General features: G+C 46.7%; 1 protein-coding gene across 1 annotated transcript in view; it reads left to right on the forward strand.

Moving 5' to 3' along the window:
• The window catches only part of nalcn (sodium leak channel, non-selective), a gene marked incomplete at both ends in the record, with an annotated part of 69,547 nt that overhangs the window by 39,992 nt on the left and 17,055 nt on the right, over positions 1-12,500 (forward strand). Inside the window, 2 exons of the mRNA XM_083681465.1 lie at positions 11,758-11,894; positions 12,421-12,500. The exon at positions 12,421-12,500 is cut by the window's right edge and continues 62 nt beyond it. Of these exons, the coding sequence (XP_083537591.1) occupies positions 11,758-11,894; positions 12,421-12,500 (217 nt within the window). The remainder of the gene's footprint in view (positions 1-11,757; positions 11,895-12,420) is intronic.

The raw sequence follows: 12,500 nt of genomic DNA on the forward strand, positions 1-12,500 counted from the left end.
TATGACTGTACACTGCCTGTGTTTTTGATCTGATAATGACATCATCAATAAACCACATGGGCAAAATCATCTGTCATCGTTAGCTTATTACACCACAGGCTTTCATGAGAAAGACTTACATCTGTCAAAGTTGACAGACCATTTGTCTTGATTTGCGTTCCTTCTACAAAATGAGGGATGAAATGAGTAGAAATGATAAAAAAAAAAAAACATGGGGATTAGTCGTGCATGCTAACGCTAGATATGCTAGCTGCCGGACCTCTAAAATGAATATTTTTGTGAGAGGATTTTTTATGGACAAATGTCTAATTGCAAAGTGTTGAAGTATAAAGAGTGATTAGTCTCCACTGATGGATCTAGATGAGGTTTGGCCTGGCCTGTTGATGTTACCATTAACATGCTTCTCCTGAGGCTCTGGATGTTCTCTCTCTTCACATTGTGGTAATCATCAGAATATCACCCTGATGCAGACTGGTCGGGATGCTGCTATCTTTAGTCACTGACCTCTGAAGGACTGTTGCTGGGTGAAATAATCTTGAATTATCTCTTAACTATCTCTTATCGGCAATGACAGACCGAACGTGGATTTAATTTTTCATCTGCATTCAGCACAGCACTGCCACCTCAGACACACACACACACACACACACACACACACACACACACACACACACACACACTGATAGACACAGGGATCATCAGCAATTAGAGAAGACAGGGTAAGCGGAGGATCTGCTAATGAACACCGGTTTATTCCACCATGCAGATGAGCCAGGGAAATGTTTAATGAGACACACACACAAACACACACGCACACATGCACACACACACATACACATGCACACACACACACACGCACGCACACACACACACACACACACACACACACACAGTCTTTCCTCTGTCAGTAGAGATGGAGACAGCAGACACACACATGCCAGTCCATGCTCTGCTCATCAACGCTGATTGGGATAATGCATTTATTGCATGAAATTAGGTTTGGTGATTCTATAATGAAATGTGAACAGACAGACAGAGAGACAAATTGGAGTCGATGGGAGGAAGGAGACACCCCCACAAAGACGCTAGAAATAGCCTCTCCAGGTGTCCCTGTTCTCAGATCACATGCTAATGCAAGATATGCTGGACCCTCAAACATGAATAATTTCCGAGGAAATGTTGGGCACAAATGTTTATTGCAGTCTTGAAGTACCAACAGAGTATATGGAAATACATTAATTTAAATTCAAATGATTTGTCAACGTGACAAATAATCTGATAATCTTAATTCACAATAATCTTGTTGACGCTATTGTAGTTCTCTACGTAAATGACCAAAAAAGTACCACCCTCTTCCACAACGCCCATATATGGAGGCAAAATGACGGTCTCAAATGGCTGTGAGATTTAAAGGCAGTTTGTCCATTCAGTGATGTCAAGGAGACAGGCCTTCCATCTTCCTCGCCATCACCTCTCCCTCAGTTGCCTGTGTGTTAATGCCTCGCCTTCATTTACACCGTCACGGCTTGGTGCACCCACTGATGGGGAAGACGGATGCTCCATCCACGGTCAACAAATCACCCCTCGCCTCTGGCCTAACGTCTGAGGGGAGAGACAGATATGACAAATGTTTATCTTTTTTTACCGGCAGATATCAATTGGAAAGGAGTTTTACCCCAGAGGTGATGATGACGTACATGCATGCGTGCGTGTGTGTGTGTGCGCGTGTGTGTGCGTGTGTGTACGTGTGTGTGTGTGCGTGTGTGCGTGTGTGTGTGTGCGCGTGTGTGTGCGTGTGTGTGTGTGCGTGTGTGTGCGTGTGTGTGTGTGTGTGTGTGTGTGTGTAATTTGAGAACCTTGTCTACAAACTGGTCCCTCGAGGGAGTCGTGTGTCATGTAAACCAGGTTTGAAAGGCAAAAAGGAGAAACTAAAAAAGCAAAAAAAAGAAGCAAAGAGAAATGAAGCCACATTGCTCTCATTGCCACTCTATTTGCATTCAGCGGGCGGGCGGGCGGGCGGGCGGGCGGGCGGGCGGGCGGGCGGCAGGCATTAAAGTCCTCAGTGTCTGTGTATTTAGAATGGGCACACTGAGCTCTGCTCTCTCAGTGTGACACCTCTCAGCCACCATCCTCCTTCTTGCGGTGGGTAATGAGGAGCGTGTGTGTGTGTGTGTGTGTGTGTGTGTGTGTGTGTGTGTGTGTGTGTGTGTGTGTGTGTGTGTGTGTGTGTGTGTGTGTATGCGTCCAGATGGACAGAGGTAGAAAAGACCTCATCATTAGCTGAGCGACAGAGAGAGAGAGAGAGAGAGAGAGAGAGAGAGAGAGAGAGAGAGAAAGGCATTCTAGCTCTGCCAAAAACAGGAGCCATGATAATCGACAGGTCCACAATTAAGCCTCCTAACACTCTCCACAGCTGAAACAACATGGAGCCTCAACCCATTTCATTCATTCCCTTCTTGTCCTCTCTTCTTCATCCATCTTTCATCATCCTTTCATTTTTTATTGATCTGAGGTCAGCAGGATGGATGACCTGTGTGTATGTGTGTGTGTGTGTGTGTGTGTGTGTGTGTGTGTGTCCGCGAGTGTATACAGATGCTACAGTTTTCTCTGTGTTTGTTAAAAACAGGCCATTGTTAGTCATCTCTCATTGTGTGTTTTCTTCGGCCTCTCTACTCTACTCGGAACAAGAGAAAGCACTCTGGCTTGTGAAACCACTAGCGAATAATGGAAAATGTCACCTCATGCCCCCTACATAGCTCTGTCTCCTCGTCTTACAGTATGGTAGGTATTGGGCTGTGTTACTCGATGTCAGACTGTGAGGCGCAAAGTATACCAAGCAGCCAGGGTTTCCTCAGGACAGGCCTTCACAAGAGATGTGGCGTTTCATATTTGATGACGTGTGCATTCTGGGTGTTTTCGAGGAAAAAAGGGTTTGTTTTGAGGTTCAGGGAGATGAAAAGGTCAGATGCGTGTTGCTTTTCTTACCCTAAGTTCAGACGCCACACTCGTGGCGAGGCCAAATTGAAATGCAATTGAATGTGAGTTGGCGTGGAAGAGAGCCTTCCCCCACATGCCGATTAGTTTCATACAGACACACCGAAAACACGGACGTGCAGTGGGCAGGATAACAAGTGGAAACAACAAGTGGAAACAACAAGTGAAAATAACAAGTGAAAATAACAAGTGAAAACAAGTAAAACAAGTACAAGTAAAAAACAACGAGCGACCAACGTAGTTGATGAAATGAACCACCTTCTACTAATAGGCTACTGTTTGTCGGTTTGTAGACTCATTTTTTGAAAGCTATTTTAAAATGCAAGGCTAACCACAGAACAGGTTTCACAGAAAAATGGTTTCAACTTTCCACATACCTGGCTGAACTAATGAAATGAACACCTTCTTAGTTTAACGATTTACATCTCTGACACCTTTGCAAGAGGTTCTCGGTTCAAACCCTGCCAGTTCCTTGAGCATAACAATACACTCTTGACTGATATTGATGTATATCATTTTTAGGCTATTATTCCTTGTATAATTATCACCAATCATGGAGGAAAACATTTGCCAGTTGTACACTTTATATTCCTATAGTAATGTAGTTAGAAATAACAAGTTGTATTTAAAAGTATCTGTTCTTTTCGTCTGCCGGATCGGATCGGGAGCTATTTATAAGTACACAGACCCATTCAAAGTTTCCTTCGGTTTCCTTCTCCTTCCTGCTCAGATGGAGAACTCGCCATGATTGATGACCTGTCGTGGGCGTGGGGAAAAAGGCACTACTTTTCCTGCATGTCATCAACATTAATTAACATACATTCGCATACATTTCCATTGAGTTTGTCCGCATACACAGCGATGGCGACATGCACCTTTGCCCACGGTTTGCAGACTGCCATTGATCTGAGGGAGAAGAAGAGATGTGTGTCTGCAGCAGAGCTGCTCTGACACGTTGGGATGAAAGAGAGGCTCTCTGCTGTCGCATTGCTGTCGATAGTGCAGCTTCACTGCCCCAACTGTCATGAAAAAGTGTGGCGAGTCGAACTGCTTTGTTTCAAACAAGGCAGCAGGGCTGTGTTGCCGCTCTTAATAGGAAGAAATAATGTTTGTTTGAGTTTGGTGCGGCTGTAGAGTGGTGTTTGAACCAGGCCTTAATCCATCTGACCATACTGCCATCTAGTGCAGGGCCCTAGATGCAATACACATGAGATGTGAATTATAAATTGGTTTTGTTTTGAGCCCTGGGCCTCGATCAGAAAGGTGTGTGTGTGTGTGTGTGTGTGTGTGTGTGTGTGTGTGTGTGTGTGTGTGTGTGTGTGTGTGTGTGTGTGTGGTGTATGCGTGAGTGTGTGAGCGTGGCTGGCGATCAGCTCGGCTGGGGGTCAGCTCAGCCATGATGGATGGCTGCTTCTAGAATCCCCCAGTCTCGTATCAGGTTAACAAACACAGCTGTGAGAGGGATCTTACACAATAATAGATCCTGAAAAAGAAAGAGAGAGAGAGAGAGAGAGAGACAGAAAAAGAGGATGAGAGTGGAGGAATGCTTTACTCAGATGGGGGCAAGGGTATTCATCTTCATCTAGCTGATCCACCCTGACAGGAATGTTTAGGCTGGCACTCACAGTACAGTACTCAGTGGCATAGGAGGGACAGTAAGTCTAATGGGAAAAGTGTGTGTTTTTTTTGCTTTTTCTCTCAGCTGTCAAAACACATCTGGAGCTAGTCAGAGGCCATGGATGAGTAGATCAGAGAGGAAGAGAGAGCGATGGAGAGAGGGGTCTGAGAGGAGAGTAATGGCTGCCCGAGAGAGGCAGGGACAGAGAGGGGAGACAAGAGGAGGGAGGGAGGGAAGGAAGGAAAGAGGAGATAGGACAGGAGAGACACTATAATGTGTCATGGTTTAGTGGTACATGTACGGTTTCCATCCCCTGAAGGTTGTGGGTTCAAGAGCCAGGTCTGACAGTCTGACTGTGTTTCCCTCTCCACTTTTACGCTGTCTGTAAAATGGAATACAAGTATGCAAAAGGGAGAGACTACATCCCAGGCTGTCTCTCTGACTACAGCTGTGACAGGCACGTCCTCATCGCCCCGGCAACAGAAGGGATAGATTTTTCCTCTCGCCACCGAGCACCTGACCAGACACGCCCTTTTGTCGCTCTGTTTGTTGGTGTGTTTGTGTGTTTGTGTGTGTGTGTGCGCGTGTGTGTGTGTGTGTGTGTGTGTGTGTGTTTTCATGGGGTGGAGGCTATGATTAAGTTTCTCTCCTCCTCACTAAACCGTATTTCACTTGAGAACACTGCTTGATATAGAATATGCATTTTGTATGAGGGGCTTTGGTTTGGCCAAATTCGTTCGAGAGTTATTGGATTATGGCCTGCCAGAGAGAATTCTATTATTTATTAATTAAACTGGGAGCCTCTGGAGCAGAAAGAGAGGAGAGAAGAGGGGAGGAGAGAGAGAGAACAGAAAAGAGAGGAGAGGAGAGGACAGGAAAGGACAGAAGAGAAACATACACACACACACACACACACACACACACACACACACACACACACACACACACACACACACACACACACACACACACACACACACACACACACACACACACACACACACATCATCATCATCATCGTGTCCGTGCCATGCAAAGAAGGCTGCCAGTCTGGACCGGAGGTGGCAGAGGTGCAGTACTAAGTGGTCTGGGAGTTTACAGCCTACAGCTCTGCAGCAGCTATAGCATGGCTCATTACCCTCTCTATCAGAGGGAGAGGATGACCCTGCCACCCCCCCCATCCCCCCCTGCCACCCCCCCCAATCCCCCCCGCTCCCTCTGCCTCCCAGGGGGACCATGGGAGGGCTGGGCTGGGAAGCTTCTCGGCTGTAGCATGTTCAGTGTGTTAGCATGTTCAAAAAGCCTTTTTGACCGTTGTGACATGCTTCAATAAGCACCCCTTTACAGCCTTACTCCCTCACTGCACACACTGCACACACACACACACACACACACACACACACACACACACACACACACACCTTCACCTCCACTAGTTCTCTGATCAATACCCAGCTCATGCTGTGCCTCATGATGGATCACACAGGAAGTCTAGCCTATTAGTGCTACATTACATGTTCCGTACACACACACACACACACACACACACATACATACATATATACACACACATACACACACACACACCCACACACATAGTTGACAGCTGGTGGATGTTGGTGATCGGAAAGGCCACTAGTGGCTACAGTCTGGGCTGCAGGCTGAATTCTCTCCCTGGTGAGGAAGTGTCTATCCTCCCACAGGGCCCCTGGTGCTGGGCTAGTGTAGGCAGCAGGAACGTGGGTGGACATTCATCAACTCCCTATTGTCTTCTCTACACAGTTCTTTTTAAAGGAATTATACTGTGTATTCACAGTCCTCATAGGAGAAGAGGAGCTGCTTCATGAAATAAAGCTGAATGTTCATACCCCACTCCTTAGAGAGCGAGAGATAGAGAGAGGCAGTTTGTTATCCTTTCATACCGGTTCTGGAATGCTGTGTAAATCAGTCGCCAACAACGCCCTGGTCCTGGCAAACTAAATGTTGTGTGTAGGTTTTTTTTCTTCTTTTGTCCACTCCCAGTACAGACACATCGGTTTCTAGTGTACCACTCAAAGGGCTGGAACACACCCTGTAGACCCCCAGAACCAGGGGTTAGTGGCAGATGCTATAAATCATGTGCAGATGTTGAAAGGGAACTCCTCTCAGGATGCCCCTGGTCCGTCCCTGTAGCACGTCCTCTCCCTCAGACAGAGATCAAAGACAACAGCAGGTTGCTGAGTTGCTCGGTCGTAAATCACGTTCATTTGAAGAGGATCTGCTCCTGGACGGACTGATGCGGGCTTCCAAGATATGTAAAGCATACCTGTACAGCACGCTACAGTATCCCCCCGCCGCTCTTCAAGTTACACTGTAATACTGGGAAGAGGCAGCTGGCAGTGGGAAAGCTGATTGTTCCACGTTGGTGGAGGCAGAAATTCGCGGGGATGCGCTCATTTTAATCCGTGGATCGGAATGAGGAATGGTGTATAGCATGCGTGTTTGATACCGTTCCTCATTCCATTCCGTTCCATTATACAATGAGCCCGTCCTCCGATTTCTACCTCCGCCAGCCTCCCCTGGCCTCATCTCTCTTCTCACTCCCCTGTCCTCTCTTTCTCTCTACACCCCTCAGGCATATTTCTCTCTCTCCCTCGCTCTCTCCCTCTCTCTCTGTCTCTCTCTCTCTCTCTCTCTCTCTCTCTCTCTCTCTCTGTCTCTCTCTCTCTCCCTCTCTCTCTGTCTCTCTCTCTCTCTCTCTCTCTCTCTCTCTCTCTCTCTCTCTCTCTCTCCCTCTCTCTCTCCCTCTCTGTCTCTCTCTCTCTCTCTCTGTCTCTCTGCTCCGTAGCTCCTAGATTCCTGATCCAGACTCTTGAGTCGACTCTTCTCAACTCTGGTGGGCTTTTGTAGCTGTTGTTCTGTATCTGTGTTCTGATTGCTGTACTGTGATGGATCATTGGTGAAACCCCATTCTTCTAGCGGGCTCTGACACCTACAGGAATCTCTAATGCACAGCTCACAGCTCACAACTCCCAGCTCACAGCTCACAGCTCACAGCTCACAACTCACAACTCCCAGCTCACAGCTCACAGCTCAGCCGAGCCTGAAATTGGCTTGAATTGGAGACGACGGCACTGGATAGATCACCTGAATGTGTGTCTCAAGGCCAAAACATTAGTCTCAGATCAGATTTATGCTAAACGCTGTCTCTGATTCATCAACGGCGCACACGCACACACACACACACACACACACACACACGAACACACACACACACACACCGGCTGATGCTGTCCCCGTCATCTCATCCCCTGTGCTATGCAGTACATTTAGAAGTGGATGTGTTTGCAGTGTGGGAATGTCCCCTGCGTTGAGTGAAAACCAGTAATCAATAGCTGAGCTACATGTTGTACTGTAGGACAAGCGTCCTATTGATTGACATGAGCTGATCATGCTGAAAGTCCTTATTCCTTGCGCGTTAACATGAGAGGTAAATCCTGTACTTGGGATTGAAACCCCTGACAGAGCACTGATAGAATATTAGTATCAACACCCAGGGCACAACACAACATATTATGATCTGTGATCTATATATGAATATGTCACTAATCCAGTGTGGAACAATACGGTACAAACCCAATCTCTGCTTGTTGTTCTTACAGGCCACGCAAGGCTTTTTCGAAATGATAGAGGAGGATTAATTGTGTTTTCCGGTAGGTGAAATGAAATGAAATGCGTCGCCCCTCTCTTGTTTATTTCCATGCTGGTTTGGATTCCCAGATGCAGCAGATTAAGACATTAATATATACATGGAGGTGTATGAATAAATAAGTAGCAGGGGAACACTGGAGCAGAGCCATACCCGGCCATAGTACTGTTGATCTGGTTAGATCTGTTTATATGGTTTAGCTGCTCGCAATGTTCTTTTTGGGATAGGAAGAGGGAGAGAGGGAGGGGTGGGTGGGGGGGGGGGGGGGTTGGGGGAGTGGAGAGGAGGAGGCAGAGGAGGCAGTTAAGAAGAGTGGAGAATAGCAATTGTGAGGAATGGATAGAGATCGAGATAGAGAGAGGGAGAGATACAGAACACGGTCAGTCAGAGAGGATAGAGAGAGAGAGAGAGAGGGAGAGAGAGAGATTTAGAGAGGGAAAGAGAGACAGACAGAGGGAGAGAGAGAGAGAGACAGACAGAGGGAGAGAGAGAATGAGAGAGAGATTTAGAGAGGGAAAAAGAGAGAGAGAGAGAGAGAGAGAGAGAGATGCTGTCTCTGTAATAGGATGCTGGTGGATCCTGGAGTGTTGAGCCGTAGCTTTGCTGTACGTCCCGCTGGGCTGGACTCATTGATTAGGGCCCATGGGACCAGCAGTCCAAACTAACCCTGCTTCTCTACCATCCTGTACACTCATCCTGAAACAATTGTCCTCTGTGTGTGTGTGTGTGTGTGTGTGTGTGTGTGTGTGTGTGTGTGTGTGTGTGTGTGCACGGGCGGCGTGTGTGTGTGTGTGTGTGTGTGTGCATGGGCGTGTGTGTGTGTGTGTGTGTGTGCCCGCGCTCATGCGTGCGTGTGTATGTGTGTGAGTATGTGTGTTTGTGTGCATTCACAGGCCAATCAATTCACCATAAATGTACAGGTACTGTTCGAGATGACTGCAGCACTTTTGTGAGTTTCCCCCAGCGAACAGCACCGGAGGGCTTAAGACTCGGAGAGATCACTCAATTTGCTTTCACTTTTCAACCTCTTTCCGAAACTTTGCTGAACATTTGGTGAATGCTTTGATGCCTACTGTAATCTTCTCGGGGAAGAAAATTATGCAGTATGGATTCAGTCAATACCTTATTGTCGAATATGCACATTTAGCAATCAAACGAACAATGAGTCATTCTGGGGCAATCACAACCTGGGCTCAACCAGGAGATGTTGTTAAACAACGCTCCAACTCTCAGCTCACATACCCACAGGCCCAGACTTCTATCCCACTCAGACTACACCCTCTTAGCACTTGACAGGTCATCATTGTACATAATAAATGGTTCTTAATTGTTTAACCTGAATAAATATAGGTGAAATAAAGCATAGCAAAGCTAACGCCATTTTTAGTATGGGAAATGATGTAACGCCACACCTACGATATGCTATCTGTCTCCTTTTCTCTGCCTCTGTCTCACTGTCTCTGTCTCACTCTGTCTCACTGTCTCTGTCTCACTCTGTCTCTGTCTCCGTCTCACTCTGTCTCTATCTGTCTCACTCTGTCTCTATCTGTCTCACTCTGTCTCACTGTCTCTGTCTCACTCTGTCTATGTCTCTGTCTCATTCTGTCTCACTCTGTCTCTGTCTCACGCTGTCTCACTTTCTGTCTCACTGTCTCTGTCTCTGTCTCACTCTGTCTCACTCTGTCTCTGTCTGTCTCACTCTGTCTCTATCTGTCTCTGTCTGTCTCTGTCTCTGTCTCACTCTGTCTCTGTCTGTCTCACTCTGTCTCTATCTGTCTCACTCTGTCTGTCTCTGTCTCACTCTGTCTGTCTCTGTCTGTCTCACTCTGTCTCTGTCTCACTCTGTCTCTGTCTGTCTCTGTCTGTCTCACTCTGTCTCTGTCTGTCTCACTCTGTCTCTATCTGTCTCACTCTGTCTCTGTCTCACTCTGTCTCTGTCTCTGTCTCACTCTGTCTCTGTCTCTGTCTCACTCTGTTTCTGTCTCTGTCTCTCCCCATTTCTGTGTTGGTCTTACTCTGTCTCTCTTTCTGGCCAGTGCCTCTCTCTATAAACATCCTAGCCAACACTGCTGCTTAATTCCATTTCCACAGTATGCCACACACACACACACACACACACACACACACACACACACACACACACACACACACACACACCATGAAATAACCTCAGTGCTGAAGCAAAATACACATTTCAATGTGCCAAGCTCCAGTCAGCCAGAGAGAGAGAATGGATAGACAGATTAGCATTTCTCCTTTTCATGCCTTTCCCCTCGGCCCTATCCCCCATTCTCCTTCCATATCCGGGGGTGTTTCACTAAGTCACAGACAGACTCTCACACACACACACACACACACACACACACACACACACAGACGGACGGAGAGAGCTTTAGATGGATAGACAGACAGGCAGGCAGACTAACAGAACGGTGCAAAGACACACACGTGACACACACATGTGAGACACACACACACACACACACACACACACACACACACACACACACACACAGTAAATTCAGTGGCCGATGTTTGCCTGCTCTGAATGATAAGCATTAATTCACCATTGAGCTAAATATCATTGACTTCCACCCTAATCTAAAATGCATCAGATTAATCTCCAGGCTCCCAGAGAATAGCAGCGAGGGAATTTCAATCAGCCTCTCTCATATGTAATTAAATTGATATAATTGGTTTCATTCATTTGTAATGTCTTTTTATTTTACCGGACGACTGTGCTGTGTTGTACAGGCATGTGTGCATGCATATTTTGTTCTACCCATCTCCTTGCATAAATCATTCCAATATAATCTGTTCTTTTTTTTTTTTTTTTTCTTTCTTTGCTTCCTTCATCCTTCTTTTGTCAAACGTAAGTAGGCTCTTACAGCCAGACATGTGGTAGGACTGTGTACGTGTGACTGTAAGTGTGCTGCTTCCATCTACAGGCAGAACGACACAACTGCATCCTGAGAGAAAACCCACAGAGAAACCCTGCTCCTGGTTGAAGTTGCCCTTAGACACAGATATAGGATCAGTTTACCTTACCCCCCTAAATATCACCTCAACCCTGTGGTGGAAACACACAAACAAAACTGACTCCAGTCTAAGGGCAACTTCATACCACTCCAGAAATCCCAACCCAGGCTTTTCATAGTAGTCGATAATCCGTACATTGGCAGTGAAACAATACATCCCTCTCTTTCCCTTATATCACTGTACAAATAGATGTATCTCTCTCCACAACTAGGTAAGGTGTCCTGTATTCATTCCTGTCTCCTTCCCTGTAGTGAAGTGAAGTGTGTCGGCCTCTTTCCTTCTGTGCTGTCTACTCCCTCTCCCCCCTCTTCCCCCCCCCCCCCCCCCCCCCCCCCCCCCGCCCTTCTCTCGATGCCACAGACTCCAATTTCGATCTGTCTCTAAGCTGACTGTGTACTCTCTGTCTCTTTGTCTGTAGCTGAAGCAAAGTGAGGCCAATGCAGACACCAAGGAAAAGCTGCCTCTGCGTCTGAGGATCTTTGAGAAGTTCCCCAACAGGCCCCAGATGGTCAAGATCTCCAAGCTGCCCTCTGACTTCACTGTGCCCAGAATCAGGTACAGTACATTCCTACAAGTTCTACAATATTGTTTTTGCTTGAAATCCAAAAATAAATGCACCATTTAAATACATTCATAAGTTCATACAGTGTCTTCTAAATAATGTTTACTGTCAACTGGGAAATCCACAATAATCTAGCAATCATTTGGTACAAGGACTGTGTTAGTCTTCCTCTCCAGAGCAGAACCTCATTGCATTGCAGGGCAGGATCTGGTGACTGAAGTAGAACATTCCCAGTCATAATCAGTTCCATCTTTAAGAAGCTGATTATTGCACAGCTGTGTCTCTCCCTCTCCCAAACCCCCCCTCGCTCCAGCCCATCTGCTGGCTTCATCATCACTGTATTATAGAGTGGTGTGTTGGGATTACAGTATTGCGTATGAGTTATACAGTTATATATACATGTGCAAATATTTGATGACCTATTGTGGATGTGGGTGTGTGTGTGTGTGTGTGTGTGTGTGTGTGTGTGTGTGTGTGTGTGTGTGTGTGTGTGTGTGTGTGTGTGTGTGTGTGTCACAGGGAGAGTTTTATGAAGCAGTTCATTGATCGGCAGCAGCAGGACACCAGCTGTTTGTTCCGCCGCCTCCCCTCAGCCTCCT

This window comes from Argentina silus, assembly GCF_951799395.1.
Source record: "Argentina silus genome assembly, chromosome: 12".
NCBI classification, from domain to species: domain Eukaryota; kingdom Metazoa; phylum Chordata; class Actinopteri; order Argentiniformes; family Argentinidae; genus Argentina; species Argentina silus.